The following is a 27,505-nucleotide window of genomic DNA, read 5'->3' on the forward strand; positions in this document are numbered from 1 at the left end:
TGCAAAAAATTCAAACTTCTAGTCGATAGATTTTCTTAATTTTTTCGCTAAACGTAGAAAATCGATAGAGAAAATTATCCATCAAAAGAAAAATAGGGATCACCGAACGTCCAAGATCGTTAAATCCAGGCAAAGCTATAGCAATGGCCATTTCCCCTATCATTGTTCATTTTATTACTTAGCGCGTTCTCTCATGCATGACGTGGATGAGAAACAATTAACGTGAACATCCTTAAAAAAAAAATCGCACCACTTTGTCATCCAATCAGAAGTAAAACCAAAACCAATCGTGATTCGCACGCACAAGTTTTCCCGCGCTTTGCGTCAGCTACAAGAAGTTGCTTAGAGTTTGATTGGCTCAATGAATTATCTGCGTCATTTGTGATTGGCCAGAGTGATTACTTTGTTTTCACGATACTCAAATGAAAACCGCTCTTAGCTCTCATGGCCAGTTAAAAAGTGAATTAGCTGAACGGAGTTATCACTTTCTTAAAGTATCAAGACCACAGTGATATTTCGCCTCTCACTCTTAACGCTAAATATCTTTATATTATTCAAACATTCCTGAAAAATGTATTTAACAACTATAAGGCTTTGATGACTCTTTGAGTCTCGGCAACATTAGTACTACTTCACACCATTTAACACTTAAATAAAAACTGTACTTTGGTACTTTCAATATTAAGCTATAGAAATTCCCCATGATTTATCATATTGTGGTATATCATATTAAACTGCAATTACGGGCGATCCTCTTAAAATCCTTTACAGCAAAATGAGGCATTTTGACTATATTTTCTCCATTTCAACGGCGTTCAACAAATCTCCAACCCAAATCTCACACGGCCAAGCGGAAGGGAGATCTCATTTTTCAGCGTCAAACCGAGTGAGATCTGGATCCGAGATAATAAGGGCCGGGGAAACAGAACTGTCACTTCAGCTTTGAATGTGACGGAATTTTAGCCAGTTTTTTACATTGCTGAATTGGAGATATTTGCAGTCACAATGCATATCATTAAAGAAACTTGTGGTATATCTTATTTCAATCTCTTACTAGCTAGTTCAAAACGGTTTTAAGCTTATATCAAGTTAAAGCAAAAGTCCGTAAAAAAGTCGCCATCTTGAATCCATATGAGGCTGCCCAAAAGTTTCTTCCCGAGGAGAAAGAAAAGAAAAAAAACACTTTGCGTATATCCCTTTGCTCAAACCTTGCGGTGATTTATGATTCTTCATGAGTCTTTGCCATTGCACCACCGAGGACTTGCTTTCTCCATCTAATTCTTCGATTCTGAAACCAGACTTTGACCTGCGTCTCTGAAAGACCAAGTTGTGAGGCGATGTAAATCCGCTGGGCACTTCCAACGTACTGCTGTATCTTAAAGTGTCGCTCCAGTCTCTCGAGCTGTTGAGGAGAGAACACAGTGCGCATGCGTCGTGGCTTCTCTTGTGGCCCTGCACCTGGAGAGCAATTGAAAATAAGCTGCCATTACTTTTTTTTTTTTTTTTTTTTCGAGTTATTTGCTGTTTTGTCTATTTTTTTATAACAAACAGGGAGAAATGACTAAATTCTGTTGGTAAACAAAGGACATTTTAAATTTATTTGTGTTCATCGAGGGCAAAATGATTCCTAAAGATTACTAGTGTTGACTCGAATACGCTCGAAGATGACCCGAAAGCTTCCGAAGATTTCTGGAACGTCATCAAATATCGTTTCTCGACAATTCCGGAAGACCCCTCAAACAACCTGAGAGTTGTGTGCCTTTTAAAGAAGTGCGCTCTCTCTGAGTCTCCCTTTAAAATCGAAGCTTCTCTAAGAACGAAGACGTTCGCCATCCGTTTCTCGATCAGCTTGGATTTTTTTAAGGAAGACTACTTCAGGTCTTGCTAGAGCAAATAAAAATAAAAATAATATGTTATGTATAAAATCAAGAATGTATCTGCCTGAATATTAAACACGGGAAAGTGATCTCAATCATGATTATTAATGCCATTAAAAAGGCTATTTAAACGTTGTCGTATGAAGAAGTCCCACGTAATGACAGATCTAATAATATAACTACAATTTAGAGAATGAAATAGAAATAAGTTTGCGTTCACAACGTTGTGAATTTGAAAATTGTTTAAATTTACAAATTAGTCTGGTTATGAAAATCACCAGAAAAGAATTTTTCACGCTGTTAACAAATCACGTAAACGAGAGGTTATATTCTGAAATTTCGAGCGTTCAGTCCGTCGCACTCTAAAAACCTAGGAAAAGTTTTCGAGATGATTTTTCAGGGGATTTACTAAGTTATGACCGAGCTCAGTGAATAAAAGTTACAGTTAATCTTATTTGACTTTTCATCTCTGCTGGAGAAACGTTCTCGCCGGCTGAAATTGTTTCCCCAAGTTCTCTAGTCCACCGACCTGCCAAGTTTGAACTGTTACAATTTTCCTTTAGTTCAATATTATTGTTCCGGCGTTTATTAGAGCCGAACTCATTGATACTACCGCCGAGCTACAGATTTAGGAGGAAAAATAGCCTGACAGAAGGAAAGTAATATAAAAACCAAATTAGACTGGATTAAAAACAAGATACAATTTCTGTTGAGGAAAGCACTAACTGAATCTTTTCGGACATTGAGAAAATTATGCATGAAAAGTGGGGTTAATGGCATATTATGGTAACCTGCGGGGCAGAAAATAAAGAAACGAAATTTTGCTCTCAACTAAGCTGTTAATGTTTCCAGTTATACTCCATTCAGGTTCTTTTAACTTCTTTAACACCAAAGTTCCGATTAGCCGGTGTTTCTCGCAGAAATGAGGGCAGCTCTTTCTGTTTTAAAAACACAAACAAAACAAATTTTGGAGGGATGCAAATGTAAATATATCTCTGAGACGACAAAATAATGTCTTCCGTGGCCAAAACGCTTTACCAGAAAGCCCTCATGTCCACATATCTTGTCACTGAAACGTCATGATATAGACCCTTAATTGACAACCGAAAAAAAAGAATTGCCATTAATTTACACGTCGTTTAGCCCTGCCAATTATTTTGGCAGAAGTAGTTAAATAAAAATAAACATCTCTTGTTTCAAGTATTGTGAAATTTGCCTTGAAATGTACATGTTCTCTAATCGTTTACAAATGTAGAAACGCATACACTGAAATTTATAGGCCAAGGGCTCGTACGGGGTTCCTCGTGGCGGTGACTTAAAACATAATTATATTCAGCAATTACGGGTAGCAAAGAATGTTACATATATCATTTTATCGCCTAAATAGCTTTAAAAAGACCACATGAACCTAATGGCCGCATTAATAGTCATTTCCTGGAGTATTAAAAAAAAGATTATATGTTTTACTTAGAAGGAGCAAATGCAATTATTGTCATGCAGGTTATATTATGAATGCGGAATGTGTAGTCAGAATGTGTATGTACTTCGGGTCGCCAAAACGATTGTATTAGGCAATTCTGCACTGTACTAGTCATTCAATAAAGATATGATCTACCGGGAATGAAAGGAGTTTTATAAGGTTAGTTTGAGTTACTCACTGCTAGGTTGCTCCCAGTATCTTGTACCAGGCGTGTCCTGGGTTCGTTGTAAAGTTTGACTTTGAACCAAATGTCCTTCATGAAGGTTGCCTCGCTTAGGTATGTCCTGTACATTATGCGTCAAGCTGTAACGACTTTCTGGAGCGAACACCGCTCTGGGATAGCTCGCTCTGTGCAGGGCGTGAGGCGCAAAGAGGCTGGCTGGGGAACTTGGGATTGGCGTGAAGGGAAACATGGACATTTGCGAGCCAAAACCGACAACGCGGTTATGGTTGTATATATCTCTGGGATGCGACAATAGAGCCTCGTTGTTGAAATCTTTTCTTGGAAAACAGGTTTGGCAAGGGCAAGGAGGTAAGGCCTCGCTGGTTACTTTCAAAGGAGGATATCGCTCACCGGTTTGCAGATTCATCGTGTTAAGCCGTGTAAAGAGCGTGTAGCATTTAACGCTATGCGTGTTAAACGTTAAACAAGTTTGGCGCTGACGAGGCTATGGACCCATTATCTCTTCACTTTTCCCCAATTCTATGCCACATTTTTACGCGCAACTCCTCAATCGCTTGGCAACTGAAAGAAATAGTCACGATGGAAATGTTCAAAGACAAGATGCTTTTTATTTGAGACATGCAGGCGTTTATTCTCCTTATTGTGACTGTACGCCTGTTTCTTTGTTCGCCGTTTAGCTTATGTCCTTTTTGTCTTTGTCAAGAAACTCTTTACGGTCGTGTTTTTGTTGTATAATCAGTTTAATCTTGTGTATTACCCTGTACCCTTGCAACCTCAGCGCGGAACTGATAATAAAAACACAAATTGGTGTAGGAGATGTATAAATGAGCTTTTTGGAGAAAATTACCTTAGCCTGACGTTATGTTTACTGGCTAATTGCTTTAATTATGCAATAAAATGTCTTTAAACAAACACGTCTTGCATTAGTTGAGTGAGAAGGATTGCATAATGGAAGTTGTAATGATATCGCACATAATAGAAGCTGTGGTAAATATGAATCGATTGAGCAAGAAAACTTTTTTGGATATATATTGGCAGAAGTGCAAATGACGAGGTCGATATTGTTTTGGTGTACGTGCGGGTTTAAACATTTCTTTGATTTAAATAATGGCCCTCTTTTTGAATAATCACAATTAAGGGGAAAACAACGCGGAAAAACTTGACACATCAGGAAAACAGGCTCACATCGGGACAGATTTAAGTTTTTTATCATCGCTCTAACCTATTTTATTCCAAACACAATTCACAAGTTTCGGATACAGCTTTTTCGATGTCCAAACGCATTTCTCCTATAAACGTAGCTTGGAGAAATTATAAGCGTGTTTCCGTGGGTAAAAATTGTAATTTCTATTTCCCTGTTATTAGTGAACGCGAGAAAACAAAGACAAGTTTATCATACCACACGCTATGAACAATTTAGCGCTGACAATATTCTAAAAGTGTACCATTGATTTTTATTTGACACGTGACACTTGCTCGCAAAACGCCAGCAATTTTAATACCTCTCTTTATTCATACAGAGTGGCTAATTTTCTTCAACGTATATTTAAACAACAATGTACTAAGTCATTCTATATACATCTAGAATCTCTACCTTTAATTTAATGTTTTAAAAGCACTTGGTAAGAGACACTGAGCTCGAGAATTTCAAGATAATTTTCAATACAGTGCGCGCAACGATAGCAAATGGATCGCAATTCAAGCCAGGGAAATAAATTTCACCGCGACAGCATTTTGTTTAAAGTAAATGAATCTCTGTTTACAGGAGTTAATACATCGAAAATAAACCATAGTTTGCAGGGAACTGGCTAAAACTATCCTTCTAGTAATACTGGACGAGATAAATTCGTGTGGCGGTCTTAACACCTTTGTTCAAAAGCGGTCAAAAGCACTACGTACGTAATGTTAGCGATAAAACAGCTTTATCAATTAAACCGATAACACAAGAAGGTATCGCTTGTATTCGCGTACAGCTTTTAAATGTCGAGCAATAACTTGCTTAGTAGTACATTCTTTTTTATACGAATATATTTCATAGAAATATCGAGGCTTAAATTTGCGAAATTAACAAACCCGAGGCTAAATTGTAAAGAATAATTTTGTGGGGTGAGAATGTGTCAATACAATACGATCATGTATTTTTAACTAAACCTTATAAAGTTCTTCCTTTCTCTCAACGGTAAACTAGCCAAAAACGGTAGAAACAGGGGCTAGCTGTACGTTCGATGCCATAGTACAATAAAATTTTTGCAAGAGGTTATTTTCGTCATATCAGGTTGGAATCCAAGAACACTGTACAACAATATTCTCAGCCTAAAATCGGCAGAAAAATAAGAATATTCAGCATGGGACGGAAAAACGATAGTCTTCCAAGAAAAGAAAATGTAGAGTGTAGTACGATGTCTGAAACTGTGAATAATACTTTTTATCATTAAACGACCGGGCCCTAGCGGTTACCTATCATGTTGTTTCATTAAAATACTTTTGTCCATTTAGACGTTTATTATTCTGTGTTTATGTTCCCCATTGAAAGACCATCAAATTCTTATCAAAGAACTGCTGGAAAACATGAGAAAACACGGGAACAATTATTACAAAATTATAGGCGAAGGCATGACACTATATAAAACAAAGCTTACAAGGAGAGAAAAATTAGTGCTCTGATTCTTAACATATATAATTCTATTCACCTCTCTGCCGAAACAGGTGTCAGTCGGGTGCGAGCATAAGTTTCTCGTGTTACCTGCCTTTTGCTTTTCAATAATTTTATTGAAACAAGGCCGCTCGTTTTCTTAAAAGGGCTCCGAATGCTTCTCTTCTGTAACCTGTCGCTAAGTAACCAAGATCGACATAGATCATACTTAATGCAGAAAACTAATCGTGGTCTTTTGTTCTTGGTAGCGTTTTCAGAGCTCAGCAAGTGGCTTATTGTGCAAAAGACATGTTTTGGTGAACGTAATTAAATAAAAACAATACCCACTGAGACATGCAGAAGTACTATGAAAACACCTTAGAACAAAACGAAAAGCCAATAAGTATATTTTTAACATCTTACAGGAAGTGAACCGTTTTTTATATGTTAAATTAGACAATCGCTGTCACTCAAACTTATAAGTCAACTACACATGCTACCCCCAAATTACATTGTTATGCCGTTAAAGGAGAAAGTCACTCCGAAAAGCTTATCTTTTTTGTCTCCGTCTATAGCAAGTAAACATTCAGCTTTTCCACTCACAGAAGTTTCAGTCTCTGAAGTGCCCGCTATCCTGAAGTAATTTGTCTCGAAAGAAGCGACTTCGGAGGCCGACATTTTGAAACTGTCTTGGCAGCCAGGCCGTGTTTAGGTGACGTCATTCCGTCCGACTCGAAATTGGCGGGAAGGAGAAAAACCTGCAACTGACTTGGCATCCTTGACAAGCTCAGCAAAATCTTTATTTTTTCCGAACGATTATCCACGTCACTATCTTCAATCCTATCATTTCGGAGTTTGGAGCATGTTTGGCTCAAAATAATATGGCTCAAGAGCAGCCATAATCCAGAGTGGCACTTAAAAGGTTCTTCGGAAGCAATTGGACGGAACTGACGTCACGAAAACGCGGCCTGGCTAGTGCTGCTGAGTACTGTTCAAAATAGCGGCGACGATGTTCGAATTTTGGTCTTCTTTAGAGACAAATTTTATAAGGAAAACCTGCACTTTAGAGGCTGAAACTTCGGTGAGTGGCTAAGCCTTGCACGTTTTTATTAGCGTTAACAAAAAATATACGTTTTTTGGAGTGACCTTCTCCTTGAAAAGGGAAAATCAAGCTTCCAGCATGTGTGAACTCCAGCAAATTCTAAAATTGCTTTTCAAGTCGAATGAACTGTACACTAACAAGGGGAAGATATGGATCCTGCTAAACTGGGAGCCGCATTGATTCTGCGATAGCAACATGTTTTTTTACTGCCGAAGAGTTAGCCATTATTAGATAAAGTTTAGAAATGAATAAAATAAAGCCTGTGTTTGAATGTGAAGAGGTAAGTGTATTGCATAGCGTGCCGGTGGTGCAAACACTTCTGTAGGGCTTAGTTCGGGTGTCCGACCGCTATTTCGGGTCGTAAAATATAGAGGACGTTGGACGTACTTTTCTTCTCCTCCCAAGCTTTCCTGGTCAAAATGCGGTCGCTTGTTCTCTCGATCGCTAAAATGTGCTTACCCTTCGAGCCATGTGACCAAGCCATGTGCAGTATTCCCCGTGCAGGCTCTATAGGATTCGCCACTTATCTAAAGACGGTTTATTGAACACGCTGAAGCTAAGGTCACTCTTGGGTAGAAAGTGGCGCAGGCATAATATAACTGCAGTCTAGGCAAACATGAGGAATAGCTTAATAAATGATTCAACTCTGTACAAGATCTTTTTTTATAGTGACATTTTATTGTTAATCTACGGAAGTTTTTCGGTAGACGTATTGGGCGTATATTCGGGAGGGACTCTGTGGAGTCCGAAGAAAAAACGAAACATGAACTTAACAGCGCAAAACTCCAAAACTCTCCTTTAACGACGAGGGAAGTGAAAGAAAAACATAGCCTGAATCATATTTAATTTATATAAAGTATGAGGTCGGAGGTTTATATGGTCAACAGAAATGGTATCGTTATTTCATCATTTAAATGCAAACGCCTCATATGCGCAGAGAGATCTACAGTCGTTGTTTCTATTTTTTTTTATTTACAAAGTGAACAAACAGGACATGTATATTTAGCCCGACAAATTGTTTCCATCAATTACAATGACAAATATTTACCTCATACGTTTGCAAGATAGGTTTGTATGAAACGAAACGAAATGCATTAAAACAATTTCCTCTTTTTAAGCGATAACCTCGTTTTGCATCGTAACTGGTAACCTTTATTGATGCGTAACTTAGTTTGATTAACAGTTAGCTAAGGATGAATAGTCAACATAAGACACTTAAACAAATTAGTCTTGTAAAGAACCGTAAGTCAATGGATTTTGCTTCGTGTCTTACGTCTCAAACAGAAAATTTAATCCACTCTGTACTATTCAAAGAGTCCGGCGAAGGCACTTAAAGTATATTCAAGGAACAGTGCTGAATCGTGTTTCCGGCCACATCGTCACACCACATGTTCTTGCCGATAGTTGCTAAAACTCGGAACTTTTAACTTATAACAAAACTGAACTTCAAATATTTTTCAGCAAACCGTATCTCAGCGTGAAAATTAATTTTCTGGCCACTAACAAAGAGGCAATTTTGTTTCACTGACAAATGAAAAATGGCTCAAAATTTTCATACTTAATGCCAGTTAACTAACCTGACAACGCACAAATTGGCAACATTAAAACTAAACTCTAACAAAATGCTGCAATAAATTTACTGACAGGAATACTGTGTATAAACTGACCTGCAATCTACTTTAGGAACACCTATTCAACATTAATTATTTTTATTTTACCACAACTTAAAAGCTTTTGTAATCTTTCAAGTCCCAATAGCTTTCGGCTTCAATAGCTTCTCACTGCCTCAACGAAGTTCATAACGCACGGGCAAAGAAATTTTTCCTCTAATTTAAAAAAACTGTATAGCGCCAGACGTTCCAGTTTTCGCTGCCGTTCTAGCTTGCTTTTAAGTTAAGATCCTCATTAACTAAGAAGGTTGGATAGGAGTCAAGAATCGAGCACAAGAAAGCATACATTCTAGTAGTAGTAGTATGGTACATATCTTAGCCGTCTTCTACAAACAGACAACCAAATGAACAATTTGTGCGTTACGTGCATGAGAACAAACCCACAACGACGACTTTTTTGGGGCGAATTCAACACTATTCTACATATTCAGTTTTGGGATGGCTCTGTCATTGAGCATTGCAAGTAAAATATAGGAAAATTATTTCAGTAAGGTTGTCATCAGCGTTGCCGTCGAGGTTGTTTAAACTCACTAACGACAATTGAAGGGGCAAGTGATATTTCTTTTCAAAGAAATCTTCCTTTCTAAAACAACCTAATGGTTGTTTGCGCATTGTACATGAACGCTTGCCAGGCAACCATTTTTTGACATATCAATTTGAGCGCTAAGCCCTCATCTTTCGTTCCATTTTGTTCTTCCTCCATTTTATTCGGCGATTCTGAAACCAGACTCGTACCTGTGTCTCTGTCAAGCCAAGCTGAGCAGAAAGGCGTCTTCTCTGCTGTCCCGAGATGTACTGATCGATGACGAAAACGTTTTCCAGCTCGTTCAGTTGATGAGCGGAAAAAACGGTGCGGCCTCGTTGGGGTCTTATGACTTTATCTTCCATGAGACGAGTAACGCTTTCTTCCAGGCGAGGAGGATCTGTGGAAACGCGTGAATTATTTTTAATAAAAATCGGTTTCATAGTTTTGCTTTCATGTAGACAATGAAAAGACATGACTGCTGTTTTTACTATTGTATGAAGTCTTAGCCCTTCTCAATTTCAGCTGACATTTTGCCCGCTCAGCATAAGACAATTTGCTTGTGGCATTTTATTACACTTGGAAGTTTACTCATTGTCGGAACGAAGTTGTGAAGTTTTAATTTTGTGAATTACAACTTAGGAAATATAAGCATATGAACAAAGGCCAAGTGAATTTTTTTCCATTGCCTATCTTTCACAAATGTAAAAATGAACTAATTTACCGTTGAGGTCTAAAATAGACAGGAATGTAACAGCAATTCAATGATATTTTGACAGAATTATATAGGTCGATGGAAAAAGCCTTTGAAGTTTAAAGCGACAAAATAGAAAATTCCCTACGCATTGAGATAAGAAACCTTTCAGTTCACGCACGAGCACTTTCCGAATATTTGTAAACTGTCAATCATCGATCAATAAAGTGAAGTTTGTCCAATCAGTGTTAGCTTCTAAACGAATTGACAGTTGGGCGTTGAATTGGTTGTCAATGTAGGTGTCATAGAATAAATTTTGTTATACCCAAAATTTAAGCTGGAACGTGTTAAAGTTAGCTGATTAACAAACAAATGGAAATTAATACAAGTGAAAAAAAAATGTTTAATAAAAAAGCCCTAGAAAATGTCCCTTTCTGAAAAGGAAGAAGTTAAACTCTAAAAACGGAGCTCATCTGCTTTGGAGCATATTTCTGTCTCCACAAGTTGGGGCAAGTTTCGCCTCAGAAGGAAAGAAAGGATTAGCTAATAGCTATCATTGATAGCAATTATCTCTCTGCGTTTAAACTGTTTGGGTTTTCAAGATTAAATATCATGATTTGTAACTGACACTAAAACCAACTGATTTGCACGAAAGTAGTTGACTTGGTTAAAACTCTCTAAAAGAAATAATAAAATGACACAAAACGCACCATGGCAGAAGTCGGGTCGTTTTCTTAAATGCAACCAAATTTATTCATCTTTCGGAAAGAAAGTTCGCTTTTTCACGTCTTTGGCGGGGCAAACATTTTCTACTGGTTGAGAAGTTTTAGCCTATAAACTAACTTATGAGCGAGTATTTTACATGAGATCCCGAGAGAAGCTCTCCATAGATACATATCCTTGAATCTTGTTTTTATAACGGCACCGAATTCTAAAATTTGTTTTGCCGAATGGCATAGTTACAAAGGGTACCTTGGTCTTTTAGTAGCTAATAATTGGCGACGATTTGATCCCATAACAACCCTATTATCCAAAAGAAAAATGAATGAATTTAAATCATCTTTGTATTGACGAAACGTAAACAATGTGCTTGTTTTGGTTGTATATTTTTCTTTTCAAAATCAATACGAAATGAACTTTTACTCAAGCACGGTTTTCAACAGGCAAACATACTGGCCGCTGTGTATCGTCTTCGTACAATTTGGGTGGGAACCTCGCGACCGACTAAAACACATTTTCTGTAGTGTGTCCTAATAAAAATTACCCCATTTGATCGCCTCGCCTGGTATAATGGGTTTTATGGACAAAATGTTGGGATCATAATAGGTTTATACACAAACTAGTTGAAACCACATGTTACATCAATAACGTTTCTTTCAATGAGATTGAGAAACGAAAAAATGGAAATTTGCACTATACCTTCAATGCTTGAATTGGCATTTCTTTCGAACATCTGGTTGAAGTGTGGACTTATTGTGCCTCGTTCTACCAGTCGATATGGGTCTGTTAGCAAGACATCTTGACGGAGCGGATTCCGTGAATAATAGCTGCTCCCGCGGGCGCCGAGTGCATAGTTTGAGGCCGGATAAGAGGGAGATAAACACGGGTTTAGATGAGGAGATCGAGTCACAGGCTTGTCTCCTGGGGGATTGTGAAGCATCTGCTCAGAAAATCGACTGGTGTTTTTCATGGAGTCGGGATGTAGACTTGGCGGTATGGCGAAATAGGGGGACGAACTTATTGGAGGGTAAAACCAGTTCTGCGAAAGGCTGGACCAATGACTTGAAGAATTGTAATCCGGTTGCATGTTTGTGTGATATCCCGCTTCGTATAAAGAAAGCGCAGTTGATTATGCTGCAAGCTGGCACTTTTGAACAACACGATGGAACATAACTATGCTTTTCAAGGTGACTTATATCAGAACTATTGATAGTATCTTAAGACAACTGTCATTAAATCCCACCTGCCTGTCAAGCTGCCAATCAAGCGGATATCATCGATGAAACTGGTTTCGATCGCAATGGTTTTAGCATCGGACAACCCTTGTGCGTAATTCGTGAAAGTAGGCGGAATCAATGTGCCATTGCCCCTGCTGAGTGAAAACCGTTTAAGCTGGAAAGTAGACAAAATTAAAAGCTAGGTCAGCGAATCCAAACATAGCGAAAATGTAATTATGTCTAATTATATTGTTTGGACGTCTGAAGTCGTTTTTTTCCTTTTTTTTCCCCTTTCAAATTGGCCATTCACTTTTCAAACAAAGAACAATCGACACCTTTTATTCGTATGCAAAACAACCCGGCAAAAACAAGCTCTGTAGAGCGAACACAAGTTTGATACAGCCTCGGAACGCTCGCCCGTGAACATCGAAACAACGACGGAAAGTTTTTCCAAAAAACAATTACTTATATTCCGGTTTTTTCGTACTTTATAACGTGCGTGATGGGCAGGATAAATTTTCAGTAAAAGGCTAATATTGATTTTTGGTGAGAAGGAATACAAATTGTTAAGCAGTTCTCATTTCTTTCTTTAAGTGGGCGCGCCATTCTTGAGGTTAGGTTGCTGTAACAACGTTAATCCCAACGAGGAAACTTCGCAACCATTTCTTAAAATTCGGTCTTAAAATCAAATAATTGTATTTTTTGAGAACTTTGATAACAATTTAATTTACAGGTAAACGGTTAAGCCAAATTTACGTTATAACAAAACGTATTTTGACTGAATTATCGACTAATTAACATAATTATTTTCGCACAAGTCTGTTTGTCTGTTCACAGTGCAGTAGGGACATGGCTAGAATAAATGTTAAATTCCTTGATTCATAATAAAACCGTACTGTGTTGTTCTTCTCATGAATTCAACATCAGCATAAATTTTACCAAATGTGTCTTTTATTTGATGAAATACCTTAAGAATTAGCCCTTTCAAAGCACGACTATTTCGGCAAAGATATTCCTCTTATTGATCTCTCTCATGAAAAGGTGATTCGACCAAAGTTGAAAATGTCTCACTATACATTGTTTCAATCAATTCTATCCAATCGCCAATGAAATCGACTTCAAAGCTGATCAGTTAAAAATAGCATCAATATGTAAAATGTAACATGTAACAGGCAGTTACTCTTGGTGAGTTATCCCAAAAAGGCCAAGACGAGCTTTTATTTTGTGGTAAGTGGATCTGAATGCCGGATTCCCTGTAACATCTTTGGTAATGTTTCCTCGCTAATTTCCTGATATGCTACCATTTCACAGATCCCTCCTTGTGTTAAAATTAAGCTTACAACACGCATCTCATAGAAGTTTTTAATACCGGATCACTAAGGAAACACTATAGTTGATTTTCTTTTGAAATGGCACAAAAGTAATAAAGGAATAAAATGATAGAAATAGTACACGGACCTCCGAACAGACAGAGTTGCTTCGGTTTTCGTGTTCTGACTCTAGTTTTGGTGTTTGCCTTTAATAATGACAATAGATAATGGTAATAGGACGGAATGCTGTCCTCATCCCTCGTGGCCTAGTAGTCCCATTTGAATTTAAGTGTGAATTAAAAACATAGTTGGACAACACGAAGCTTTTACCTATCATATCAGTATATCATAGCTTATCGTATCATATCGCATCATGTATCGTGTCAATAGGAAAAAAGTGCGGAAAAAAATAGACTTACCGAAGCCTGTTACTAACAGTAAATTGGACAAAATTCAGTGACAAATAGAAGTTCTAAACGTTTTTGTGAATATAAGGAGGGACTTTATTTTAGTCAAAGGAAGAAATCTAATAGTGATCAAGTGCACGAACACGAATTTTGTAATCGGACCTGTTAATGGCTACCTGTGCTTAAAACTTGATATCGATAACATAATTGAACTTTTTGTAACGTAAATTTCATTAAAAGAATAATCAATTGCACGCTTTACATGAATAAAACTTACAGATACGAAGTAAAAATGATTTAATTTACAAACACTTTGATCATGATCGAAAAAGAGGAAGGCTTCCTTTCCCACCTCCAAAAACTCAGGTTTTTGAACGAGTGAAAAAAATTGTCCTTGATCCCTTGCTTACTCCCATTTTCAGGTGTTTCCAAACTTAATACGTTTTGAGCACATCTTAAAGGGACTGATCAGCCCATATGAAGACGTTAATGTTCTCGAACACCTCTTAAGAGATATCGGCTCCGTTGAAACTTGGAATCATTTATTTGTCACTGGTCACCATTTTTCTTTTTTCGCTTTTATTTTATCTTTTTATTTCTTTAACCGACCGACGGACTCATAGTTACGAGAGAGAGAGAGAGAGGGCTAGATGGGAAACGAAACATTTTATGGGGGCCCTGAGAAATAAAATCTAAGGTATACAAGTTGCAAATCTTCACGTGTGAGAAGATAGGTGAAATGTCGTGGTTTAATTAATTTCACCTGTGTTAAAGTTTACCCTTGCTCTGATGTATGATAATACCTTACAATGTATATGAAACAAATTTTTCCAAAGGCAGTAGTGAACCAGAACATTAACATTACGTTTGAAAATTCGTAATGTGAGGAAATGACTTATTTTTCTTCCACGGTTTAGCTGCAGCTGACATGACCGCTCCAAAGGGGGTCGGGAGGTAACAACCAATCAACAGACGCAAACTTTGGTCAACAGAAAACAGACGGCCTTTTTAGCTTGAGCGGTTTGTTGCCCAATTCTTGCTTCCAAATTTGCAAATTTTCGCCTGTATATGACTGATGTTTACACGGAGAAAAGAGCAATTTTCTAGAGAATATCACGTGTTTTGTAATGGGACAACAAGAAGCCTAAGCTAAAAAGGTCCATTAGCAACAATGAAAACGTGTCTGTGATTAGGCAATGAGTTAGAAAGTGCTTGTCATGCAGTGACACCAGTACGACAATGTGTATAGGACATCAACTGGATGGGAAATTTCAGTAGTTACAGTTGTTTACAGTACATTATTGCACTGTAATAAACAGTATTTCAAAGCAAAATTGTAGCATTGTTCTGACGATATTCTCTCAGGCCAAAGACATTGGTTAGGTGTTGCTGATTTATTTCACACTCTTATTTACATCCTTCGTTAAACATCATTAGACTAAAAGATTAAAAGTATGAGGCCGTCCTTAAAGGAGCTACGTCACAGTTTGCTCATCTTGAAAAGTTTAGCCTAAATTTTTCGAGTTCGTCGTTTGTAATCCGTGTCAATCTTTTCCATCTGACCATCCCAGTTCCTTTATGGTTTATTATTATCTCTTTGGTGTTTTTCTATCTTCGTAAACGATTATTTTCAGGTTTTCTTTAATCTATAGGTAAGTTATACTTGGCCAAAACTCTTCATGACTAAACTCCTTTACATTCCCATGGCGGCCATTTAAGATCGCATGAAACTCAAAGAGATGACAAAAAATAGAATTGACAAGAATGAAAACAGGTGCAGGCGCAAACACACAAAGCGCGTCAGTACTGCTCAAAATGTCCAGGGCAATAAACATTAATTAGTTGTGAGCAATGACATCTTGCACGTGATCAGCTCGGCAACTCATGACAGGCAAGCCGACAACAACGTCCATATAAAACCATGAACTGTCTTTTTACTTGAGAAATTTCGCAATTAATTTGTGAGTGTCATAACACCTCTCTATTTTAACACGCAACGTCAGCATCCAATTGGCCATTGGCCCTGAAAGGCCCCATTATGGGAGTGGTCAATTAAGATATTTATCATTTTATTTATCCGATTCCAAACAGAGAAATCAATAATTCAGTTATTTGTCGAGGATGCCTAAGGAGTGTACGAAGAGTTTAAGGTTACGTGATTTGTTATACAGACGTTTTCATCCGACTGAAAACTGCGTTTCAGTTGGATGAGAAAGAATCACGTGATCCACCTCAACTGTAAAACTACGAATGGTGACAACAGCTTGGACCTTGAACCCTGGACTTGCACGTGATCATTGCGTGCGTCTCGAAACCATGGTAGTACTAAGACAGCAAATGAATGCGAAGCATATTGGAAATTGTAGACAGAAACGAAAATTCTTTATTCCGTACGAGTGAAAAAAACGATAAAATACAAAAATAATTTGTTCAAGCAAAAAAGAATTTGACCATCAGTCGATATCTCAATGCAAATTGGAAAGCTCTTAGGCATCCTATACAAATAACTAGTATCTGCTTGGAAATCAATGCTCACATTGTAACAGCAACAACTTTATTTCACCCCACAGTTAGAAATTACAATGTTATAGAGTAAAAAACCAAAATGATAGGGGTGCTGGATACCCAAAATAGCCCGAGAGTTAAAAATTCTTGACAGCTCGTTAACAGGAAAGATATTTTACATGTTTAGGCCAGGGACACAAAACAAACAGACATAGACACACACACACACAAAAAGAAATAATTGTACATTCAAATGGAGAAGTGTTATGACACTGACACATAATTGCGCAATTCTTAAATGAAACGTCAATTTACGGTCTTCTGGGCATTACTGTTGTTGGATGTCATGGCTGCTGCCATGTTAGTGTTGACCAATCCACAAAACAGGGGTTAATTTTAAGCTGGGGTCAACAAAACACCTGTCATGACTGTCCCCATGTGGAATTCGAACAGTGAGTTTTGTTTCCCTAGTGTGTCGACGAAGGCCCCCGATGTTTCCTCGATGTTAGCCGAGGCGAAACCGACAGGAACATGGAGGGCCTCGGAGAAAGAGAACCTTAATTAATTTACCTTTCTAGGCCGGTCACACGCATAATTTTACTTAATTAAAGAAAGGTATCTCAATGCAAAATTCTAAGCATGGTGCTGACCATGAAGTTAAATGTTTAGGCTGGCCTTGTCCAGCCACATTTATGTTTTGCTTTTCGAGACACCAATCGTGACACTTTGTCTCCTTGCGCCCCGAAACACGTGACGTGGCAACACGTGTTTCGGAGCGCAATTGAGTTCAAACTATGGAACTTGTTATATTGAAGGGGTCATTTTGCAATTTATGTGCGTTGGCTATTGGGCTGGCGTTACATACCCTCGCTACCCAGTGCTGACAAGTCCCAAGAAGGACCAAACAGCTGTCCACTGTTGCAATCCTGCTTTATCGGTTTTTGTCATGTTGGTGTCTCGAAACGTCTTTCACGAAGTATCAGCCTTGCAGTCTATTGTTTGTCTTGACACATTTTTTTTGGCTGATCAGATCTCTTGTAGATCCTACGTTGGCAGCGTTTAACGTGTGCGGTCCCTTGCAGTTTCTGGTTTCAAAATTCTAAGGCCCGAATCCTAGCTCATACAATGTTAAAAATTTCAGTAAATAAAATCATGTCGACCTCAGCCCTTAGGCATGGGGGTTATGGGAAGTCAGAAGTAGCACAACTGAAATCCAGTTATCAGGTTCGTTTCCTTCGAAACTGGCTTTAGTTTTGCAGATTTTTGAAACGTCCTGCACAGTAAGCCCAAGCAATCCGAAAAGATTTTGCAAATCAAATTTCCGTTGCATAATGACGTAGAAAGTCCAGTTGTATTATCAGTATTTGCCGGATGCAAAGTTTCACCTTTAAGTTCAGATTCATGGCGAAATTGTAAGCTTTGAATTTATAACTACCCTGATCATCGCGGCCATGTGTGGTAAAAAGAAAACATACATTGTATAAAAAATTGCAAACCGAATTTCGCCCAGATCCATGGAAGCATTTGCTCTTGACTAAATGTAAAATGTGGTGCGAAACATTGATCTGACAGGAACAAAAGCCGGAAATTCGTCTGTGTTCCCAGGTTAAACATGATTCGAAATTCAATCAGTACTTGATAGCATTATATTCAGTAACAGGAAAGCAGAGATGCTTTTTAAGCTCCCTGAAGGGACAACCCTGAAAATTTCACCTTTAAATTTTTAGTTTTAAATAAAGGTGTCGATCTGTCTAACAGGAAAGAAAGCCGTTCTAATGCAGACAAAATTTACGTCGCCAATTCACCGTTTATCAATTGCGATTTTTCTGTTTGTCATTTTCTTGGTTATTATTTCAAAATATGATTTAAAATAATAGCAGATAGTTTGATTTTCGTGAAGGCTTGCATTTGGCAAGCATAACAAGCGCATTTGATTTGTCAGGACGCCTTTGCAAGCTGTAAAACGTTTTGTAGTCTTCAGAGACTTTTTGGTATTAATTTTTGTTAAAACTTTCGTTTTTCTTCTCTAAAAAGTCAATAGTAATATCTTTTAAAATGCAAACATACCTAAGAAAGCAAGTAAACAAATGAAACTAACTTGTAAAGGCTAACTGAGGAAACATATCTTCCTTGAACTCCAGTGTATTCTAAAAGATCTTGCCGAGTGATAAATTAAAAAGATATCCAGTTACCAAATAAATCAGTCTATAGTTGAAATCCATGGAACCGGCTTGAATTCGTTTTCGTGTATCAAGTATTAGATCGATTGTCAAGATCTAAGGCTACCGCGGACCAAAACAATTTATTTGTCCCTTTTCGTTTTTTACATTTTAACTTTTTTTTTTTTCAAGTGTCTCCATTTTGAACGGGCTGCGGGGAAAATGTATTCCAAACACAAGCCCCCAAAATTGTCAACATTCGTGATTGAATTAATAAATCAAAAAATTTCTTTTTCGAAACTGGAATAAGCAAGATTAGCTAACAGGTACCGGCTTCACCTCAATCCGCATTTACAACTGCAATAGAAAACCTCTCATTTCAATTTAGGTATGATCTTTCCATTCTATTCCTTGGTAATCTTACCCATTTTTCGCTTATGCTCTTATCAATCAATCTCAGACTTTGTGTTTTGTTGCATACGTTATTTTTGTTTTGTGAATTTCGAAAACTAATTGGTTGAGGTTCCACGCAAATCTTAGCCTTTTCGTAATTAATACAACTACTAGCGGCGCCAAATTGTAAACAGATCTAAATGGCACCTTTTTAGGTCGCAAACTAAAAGCGCCGTTAGTGTACATAACCAACCAATTATTTTGTGTTGATCCATTAAGGAGGCTTACCACTTCTTAATTTACTTATCTTCTGACGCGGTCAGTCACGTTCTCAAAGAACCTTATTCACGCGGCGACGTCCTTTCCGAATAGCAAGCAACCGGACGATTCTTTGGAATTGCAGGTACGGGGTTGCGCTCGATATTTCTTGCCCTTCTTCTCATAATATTGTTATATAGTTGACTCAAAGCACTAGCACAAAAAAAAAAGCTGCAGCTGCACTGCGACAGCCTTCTTTTAGCTTGGGATGTTTTTTTTAAATTAAATAGCATTAAAGGAGCAATTTTCGTTATTTTTCCATTAGATGTTGAGATCATGCTAAACCGCTCCCCTTCGAATTCGCCTGTAGAATGTCGTTGAGCTAATAAACAATTGATGTCGAAAATTTTGAAAATAGACGAAGAACACGGAGTCAAGGTTTTAAATTTTGTACTTTTCCTAGTTTTCTGTAAGCATTTCATGCCTGGGGCTAGAGATTCTAATTTGATAGTAAGGAAAATGTGAGATAAGCCACAAATCATAACGCAACATTTTCTTTTTGACGCAATAATGTCGATATTTTATCATTGAATAATCTTCAGAATATCAATAGAAGTCAATTTCTTTGCGTGTGCAAAAGACGGTAATAAAATCCTGTTTTTGAACAACCGATCTTTATGTAAAAGTCTGGCCATTTTTTTTTTTTTTTAATTACGTTGGCCTATTTTCGGTAAGATCACAAGGCAAAAGCGAGACATAAACTATGAATCTTTTTTGCTGCAGTGATTAAACCCACGGATTAAAAGCTCAATTATTTTTTCAGATGTATATTGTTAGTGAAAGAACGGGGATTAGCCTGCAAGAAATATTGATTACTTAATTAAAAAACAAAAAAAACCTGAAACAGATTTGTTATCAAACAAACAAAAAGCCTTTTAAAACAATTTAAAATGAGGTAGCTGAGATAACTTCACCTGACATTTGAACTGAACACCGCGCCAAATTAAAAGCTATAAAATGGAATTAACATAAAAGCATTTCTAACTGATAACATGATAAAGCTTAAAGAACTCATACAAAATTTAAAATAGCTTTGGGATATAAAGGAAGACATTTAGCCTGTTTTTGGTCCCATGGTTTTAGGTTCCCTTATTGGGCTGCAATTTTTAATATAATTAGACCATCATCATAAAATGTATTGTTCCCAACGCCAAGTTAAAAGAAGAAAAGCCGATATTATAAAACATTAACAAATCAGTAAATAGTTAAATAAATGCAACAGCCTTGATTGTATCTCAGTTCTCTGTGATTGCCTATTTGGTAGATGCGATATCACGCTGAAAGGTCGGTTGATATCGGAGCTGATATATTTAAGCAATAGAGCACCTTTTCTGTGTTTACATAGCCTCATCTAAGCATGACAAAAACTGGCTTTGAATTCGGCAAAAACCGGTTTTGAGATCGGCAAAACCAGTTTGGAAATAGGCAAAAACCGGTTTTGAGATGGGCAAAAACTTAAACCAGTTTCAGGGTGGACAAAAACCACTTTTAAGATTGGCAAAAACCGGTTTTCAGTTTGGCAGACACTGATATAGTTTTAAATCAGTTCAGTTCAGGGTGGACAAAAACCTTTTTTGAGATTGGCAAAACCAGTTTTGGGTGGGCAAAAACCGGTTTTTAAATAGGCAAAAACTGTTTTCAGGGTAGACAAAACCGGTTATGAGATCAGCAATAACCGGTTTTGGGTGGAGAAAAACCGGTTTTGAGTTCGGCAAAAACTGGTTTTGAGATGAAAACGTCCAACACAGAGCCAAAAAAGCAGCAAAGAAAGCCATTTTTGAGTTTTCGTGAATGTGTGTCGCTTACGTTTAGAGCTCATTACTTAAATTTATTTCAAGCCGTGCGTTTCTTTTACATTAACATCAATTTTTGTTGCATAACAAACATTTTTGGCCAAAATCCAACCGTGTTGGATGCAATATTTTCCTATACAGTCAGCGCTGCACAGTGGCACATGTAAAATCAGCCCTACATATTCTGCAAACACGCGTACGTCAGATTTGAACTGAACGGCTTTAATTGAAATTTTGTAACACAAAAGTTGCTTTCAAACACGTCATTTGCCGGTCTTGGTCGGTCCGTATAGGGAACAATCGTGGTCTTGGTCTTGAGTACAGCCCTCTACCTGCGGCCTCGGGCCGTACCCAAAACCTTGGGCACAGCTTTTACCAATACGGACCGACCACGACCGGAAAATAACATATATGTCTTACGGAAATGATTCCTTTATTCCGTCATCCTTACAAGTATGTGTTCATTTTTAACTGATTATCTCGACATTTAATTCATTGCAAAGAACGCTGAACTGATTCTTGATCCAGAGTATACTATTTTTGATTGTTTTATTTTTAACTTCACTGAACAGGATTGAATTCACTTTTGCCTCTTGCCTGCTCCACTTTGTGTAAAAGGAAACAAAATGTCAAGGGCTGAGATGGAAAATTTTCATAATGGTAAGAGTGATATTAAGACAAAATAGTTTGAAAGATAACGATGCGAAGAAAAAAGCACGAGTATGTTAATGTAAAAATCTAACAGTATTAGAAACTAACGTTTAGCTAGCGCACCAGTTTTAGGTCCAACACGCCAACACGGCCAGGCTTTATCTCAGCTAGTTCCTTATTATTAAGTTACTAGGACGGGGTGTGACCGAGTATGGGGAGGCTGGTTCCAAAACAGTTGGCCAGTAATGGATAACGTACTTTGGCCAACCAACCGGTCCATTAACCCCAAGAGGGTATGTCAAAAAGCGAAAGTTACATACTTTGACCAATCGCGTATGAGAAATGAATACTTGAATAGAGTACGAAAGAAAAATAATTTACTCATCTTAAAAAACGTCATACTTAAAGTAGACTTGTGATATCTCTGTTTACTTTTCAAGGTTCTAATGAAAGTTTTGAACACGAAGGCGAACTCTACCAAAATCGAATTCCTCTGAATCTTCGGGTTGGAATAACACTCGCCTACGTCATCATCTTTGTCATCTCCTTAGTTGGAAATATACTGTTGATCTACGTCACTTTTAAGACACCGCACTTGAAGACAACCACAAATCTCTTGGTGGCCAATATGGCTGTTGCCGATTTGATGATAACTTTCTTTGCCATGCCATATTGCGTCATGTACCTCTACCTACAGAACATCTGGATTTCTGGGAGAATCGGCGATATTACGTGCAAAATCACTCAATATTCGCTGGCTCTGTCAATCGCTGCTTCGATTCTCACACACGTGTTAATCACGATCGATCGCTTCTTTTGCATAGTGTTACCTTTCAAACGCACCCCATTTGTCAAAAAATCAAAAAGAGGTTATTATTTCATTTGGTGCAGCTCTTTCGTTCTTATGAGCCCGTATCTGGTCGTTTACGGAAGCGTGCCTCTTCAGGATGGATATAGTTACTGCGCAGTGAAGTACGAGCATTTTCGCACCCTCCAGATTTATTTCTGTCTCGTGTTCATACTTCTCTACATTATTCCACTGCTGTTCATTGCAACGTTGTACACGTTTGTTTGTCGAAAGCTATGGAGGCACAAGGTGCCTGGCATTCACACGCTTACATCAATTCCCAATAGGGAAGCCCATAACAGGAAAACTGTCAAAATGCTCATCATACTTGTCACTGCGTTTGCATTATGTTGGCTTCCCGCGCATGTCATGCATCTGTTGATGTACTTCTGGCCCGATCAAGCCCTACCTCTCGAGGCCATCTTGTTATCGTTTTGGGCTTGTCACTCACACAGCGCAATCAACCCGCTTTTGGTCGCGTTTCTGAGTGAATTATATCGAAAGGCGTGTTGCAAAGTATGTAAAAATCACCGGAAAAAGGCTTGTCCTTTTTCGCGTAATAATACTAAAGAAACTAACGTGAGGCTTGTTACATTGTGACTTAATAATGACGTCAACTCCGCGACCGATGATGATGATGACGACTGCAGTGATGATGATGATGATGATGAGGAGGAGGAGGAGGAGGATTAGAGTGGTTTTCAATAGACCCTTTTAGAGTTGTCTGTTCAGTAACCTGGCCTTTGGATGGCAGCGAGGCTGGAGGTGACCTTGTTTTGATACAGACCTCACTGTTTTTGTTGTGTAAATCAAGTTGTTCTTAAGCTAACTAGTTTGCATTTACATAAGAAAAGCAGAGAGGTCTGTATCAAAGCAAGGTCACCTCCAGCCTCGCTTACAGTCAGAGGCCAGGTGACTAAGCACACAACTGTAAAATGGCCAATTGAGAGTCGTAAAACCAAAACCAAACCAACTAAACCACCCAGCCAATCTCACACCGTAGTAAAACCGTTTCTGAGTGGGTTATATCGAAAGGCGTGTCGCAAAGTATTTAAAAATCACCGGAAAAAGACTTGTCCTTTTTTGCGTAATAGTACTAAAGAAACTAACGTGAGGCTTGTTGCTTTGTGGCTTAATAATGACGTCGACTCCGAGAATGATGATGATGACGATGATGATGATGATGATGATGATCATGATTACGATGATGATGATGATGATGATGATGAGGAGGAGGAGGAGGAGGAGGAGGAGGAGGATTAGAGCGGTTTTCAACTGGGAGTCGTAAAACCAAAATCAAACCAACTAAACCACTCAGCTAATCTCACACCATAGTAAAACCGAAACTATAACCAAAACCAAAGTGATTCCCTGATTACTTTTGACACTCGATTAAAAACTGCTCTATCCAGCAATGCCGCTGATTACAAAGACGCTTGTACTGATAATGGTGATGATGGTAATATTGTTTTATACCTAAAGGAAAAAAGTCGTTTTTTACACCTGATTCAGCAGACTACGTCTATATCTTGTGATTTCGATAAACTTTTATTTCTTGTTTACCCGGGTCTGTTAATTACTATATGTCGTTCATGTATGATTCGCGGCAACGTAGAAGGCAACCAATGGTTAAGGTTTGGACGGCAGAGCTCGTTTGTTATTAATTAAGCGACGAAGTAACAACGATGTAACCAATTTTTTAAAGATAATCGACGCTAAGCAGGGGGGTTGATAGATTTGAGGCAATGTTTAGAAAACCTAATCAATTATCAAAAATGAAAAGCTATATAGACCCTTGTCACAAAAACAGCGCCTCGTTCCATTGCCTGGGCGAAATTTAGCCTCCTGTAACCAGATCGCCTCTGATAGGTTTGGCGTACATTTCGCGAGGCAAATCTGCAGCCGCGAGCAATGAGAGGGGGCTGCATTGTTAGGTAAGACAAAATTCAAACCGAAACCTCAATACCCAGGGGGATGTAATGTTGTTGTTCCCCGGGGTTACGCCCATATATGGGCTATATAGGTATGTGTCGCAAGATAGGGTAGGGTTTTTGAAGTTCTCGATCCTATAGGGTATAGGGTATTATTATTGCCCCTGTTGGCATGTGTTCCCAGTGTGATCCTTAGATAGGGTACTTAAATTGCATCAGCTAAAAGTACAGTGCGTAAATGCCCAGCTAAAAGGGAAACAAATGATCTGTTAAAATTGAACTATTCGTAAACTTCCAATGTTACAGAAACGAAATAAAGTTCAACCGTTCATGCTATTATAGTCTTTTTTTTTTTTTTTGTTATAAGGTGTCATTTTTTTGTATTTTGCCCTTAAATAAGGTATCAGTTTTAATTCGCTTCATCTATATAGGGTCGAGCTTTAAGACCCAAACCTGTGTGAATTTTACGGAAGTACCCCGCCCCCGGTGTTGTTGTTCGCAGGTATTAAACAAACAATTAGAGAAACGGTACGGGACAACGTCATCAGCATGAGATTTCTGGGTCGAATCTACCGAGTTGAGTAAAGGTATGGGTGGACGATTGTAAAATGAATAATTTAAAGACTTCACCTTTTTTTTTTTCGCCCGGGCATTTAGCACGGAGATAAAACCCCGAAGTGCTTGTGCTGTATTTGGGTCGCATACATGTACTGCTTCTCGGAAAGAAGAAAGTAGTATAGCAACAAACCCGTTTCCTCATAAATCTTGAAAAGTAGTGTTTATAAAAGGAGAGTTTCAAAATAGAGGTTCCAATCAGAGGGTGGCCTACTAACATTTCTTAATTACAATAAACGAGGGAACGAAATATTGAATGCTTCAACAGTTTTCAAAAACGGTACTTGTCATTTTGAAGTAAACTATTTTATAACAAACAAAAACATCGACGCATATATTTTAAAGGACATTTCTACATCCTTTATTGCCACTTTCAGTTAACAACTAAACAAGTCATTGAGGATAATATTTTGATCAGTAGTATTTGATGAAGACATCAACGCAGACACGACCTTGATTATCATGGTCATTCTTGTTTTTGAGATCCTCTCCGCACCAGATTCGGAGCTCCCGATGTTTCTCGAGGTTAAACGGAACACCCAAGTTGGAGAACACGAGCTCGTTAGAATAGGACTCGTCTACCCCTGGCATGGCGTACCACAGGGTGTTCCAGTCCTTGATGAACTCGCTCCTTGGGTAGATAATCTGGTTTTTCTGGTCTGTTATGATAATGTTCAGGGGGGTCTTGCTGCCCGAATGGCATCCCCAGCGGCTATTGTAGGCTTTGTTTTGGGTGCAGCTGAAATAAAAAGCAGAGCACAACTAAGCTTACTTTGTTATCCAGAAAGAAGTTACTTTGTTTATTAATGAAAGTTTCGTTTATTGTTAACCCGCGCAAAGAGGAAATTGGTTTGGGTTACAGTGAACATTGTATCCGAAATTATGATCTCCACTGAAATAAGGCGAGAAGATACACAAAAAAATAAAAGAGCTGCTTAATGAGGGCTCAGATATCATAAGAATGAATTGATTGAACAGTCTGAAGGCTCCCTCACAACAAACAAATTACACAAGGATGTCCACTTTAAGCCCTTTGCATACAAATAAACTGAGCTATTTTCCTTGTCTTTTCTTGAAACGCGAAGTTGTAACTCGTAATCTTTTAATAGGCCAATTTCGATATATTTAATTTCTAACTTGGCTCCCAGCTCAAGGAGATAAAGCACATCGAAGTTTAGGGATTAATAAATAAGCCTCGAAATTAAGTGAGAATTTTTTAAAATATATCAAGATTGGCCTTTGCGCTCGACGCCAAACTAGTGACAAAACAAATTCAATCTACCGTATCGCTCCTTCTCTGTGCACCAGTTTCATGGCGGCCACTAAATGGGATTCGGAGAGGAAGTTTGGTATGGCCCCATAACGGTTGCCAGTGCACTCAAGGCACACCTGTCGTAGGTTCAACTGAGACCACTCAAACGTCTTGTTACCTTGGCAACATCAAGATATCACATAAATGCATTAGCTAGAATATTTATGTGTGAATAGCACTGAATTTTCCTTTTGTCGCTTAACATTAGGAATCTAAGGGCGTGTTCCTTATTCAGATCCATCTTGTTTCATTGCGGAAAAACATGGCGGGGTTTTACTTCCTTAATGTGATTATCAACTTGTTAACCTGAACCAAACCTAGATTGATATGGTTTAAAACGGTGGCAAGAGTCCTTTAGCACACTCAAATTTTTAACTAGTTACATAACTTTTTAAAAATGTGATCGGCTTGAGATTCTGATTTTTCAAACAAGGCTGGCAAACCCTAAAATTTTATGCCACAATTTTTTGCACACAATTCTGAACCCTTACATGTTCAACTTCTGAAAACGCGAACGAACTCGAAGTATCAATTCAGCAACCCCTGGAGGCCACAATCATTGATGTTGTTTTTTTCCATGCCAACAAGGAGAAAGTCTGGTGACCGCGTTTTCATTGAAAAATGGTTGTTGGAAACGTGATTAATTGAAAACAAAAATTACAAGGGCTTTTTCTAACAGAGCACGGCCCGGTGCAAAAATGAGCCATCGTCAAATAAATTATATCAGTTATGATTGACTAAATATTGCTATATTCTCACATTCTAGTCCGGCAAAATGGTTGTGTATAAAGCAAAAAAACTTAAGTCTGTAATCTTCTTCGAAAGATAACTATGGCTCAAAAGTTAAACTAAGTCTTGCACTTACTTAATTGCTGGGTAAGAGATGGAACTATAACCGCCACCAAAACTAGCCGCAACAGCATTTTTCAATCCGGATCAGCTTGTTTCCTAACTGTGAATGCAGAATCTGTCGTATTGACTGGAGCAGAAAAACAGCTGTATCTTTTTTAAAGACCATTTTTAATTTAGATTGATGACAATTTTAATTAAAGGTAACTAAATATTTTCATATCACTCAAGGCCACAATGCAATGTTAACTATTAACTTAAAAATGTCTGTTCTGACTTTGCCAAGAAAAGTTTGAATTACGCAAAATCATGTCAC

At 38.1% G+C, this 27,505-nt stretch overlaps 4 protein-coding genes across 5 annotated transcripts; 1 reads left to right on the top strand and 3 right to left on the bottom strand.

Moving 5' to 3' along the window:
- Window positions 1-2: 2 nt before the first annotated feature.
- LOC145477769 (homeobox protein EMX1-like) lies at window positions 3-7,983 on the bottom strand. Its single transcript, XM_081455587.1, has 3 exons — window positions 6,777-7,983; window positions 3,536-4,102; window positions 3-1,458 (listed from the first exon to the last, which is right to left on the bottom strand). Exons 2-3 carry the CDS (start codon window positions 3,945-3,947, stop codon window positions 1,220-1,222), a joined length of 651 nt encoding a protein of 216 aa, XP_081311713.1. The 5' UTR covers window positions 3,948-4,102; window positions 6,777-7,983; the 3' UTR covers window positions 3-1,219.
- A 74-nt stretch (window positions 7,984-8,057) lies between these two features.
- Window positions 8,058-12,485, bottom strand: LOC145477770 (homeobox protein HMX3-like). Its single transcript, XM_081455588.1, has 2 exons — window positions 11,582-12,485; window positions 8,058-9,868 (listed from the first exon to the last, which is right to left on the bottom strand). Exons 1-2 carry the CDS (start codon window positions 11,967-11,969, stop codon window positions 9,609-9,611), a joined length of 648 nt encoding a protein of 215 aa, XP_081311714.1. The 5' UTR covers window positions 11,970-12,485; the 3' UTR covers window positions 8,058-9,608.
- Window positions 12,486-19,231: 6,746 nt separating this feature from the next.
- On the top strand, window positions 19,232-24,765 carry LOC145477771 (QRFP-like peptide receptor). Of its 2 annotated transcripts, XM_081455589.1 has the most exons (3): window positions 19,232-19,276; window positions 21,557-21,644; window positions 22,076-24,765. In XM_081455589.1, exons 2-3 carry the CDS (start codon window positions 21,611-21,613, stop codon window positions 23,080-23,082), a joined length of 1,041 nt encoding a protein of 346 aa, XP_081311715.1. In that variant the 5' UTR covers window positions 19,232-19,276; window positions 21,557-21,610; the 3' UTR covers window positions 23,083-24,765. The 2 variants fall into 2 exon arrangements, with proteins under 2 accessions (XP_081311715.1, XP_081311716.1); XM_081455590.1 differs by lacking the exon at window positions 19,232-19,276 and having other exon boundaries at window positions 20,494-21,644.
- A 610-nt stretch (window positions 24,766-25,375) lies between these two features.
- LOC145477773 (uncharacterized) lies at window positions 25,376-27,319 on the bottom strand. Its single transcript, XM_081455591.1, has 3 exons — window positions 27,206-27,319; window positions 26,311-26,458; window positions 25,376-25,767 (listed from the first exon to the last, which is right to left on the bottom strand). The coding sequence occupies exons 1-3, from the start codon at window positions 27,261-27,263 to the stop codon at window positions 25,443-25,445; spliced, it is 531 nt and encodes a 176-aa protein (XP_081311717.1). The 5' UTR covers window positions 27,264-27,319; the 3' UTR covers window positions 25,376-25,442.
- Between the last annotated feature and the right edge of the window lie 186 nt (window positions 27,320-27,505).

The sequence above is a fragment of the Orbicella franksi genome, chromosome 2, assembly GCF_964199315.1.
Source record: "Orbicella franksi chromosome 2, jaOrbFran1.1, whole genome shotgun sequence".
NCBI lineage: Eukaryota > Metazoa > Cnidaria > Anthozoa > Scleractinia > Merulinidae > Orbicella > Orbicella franksi.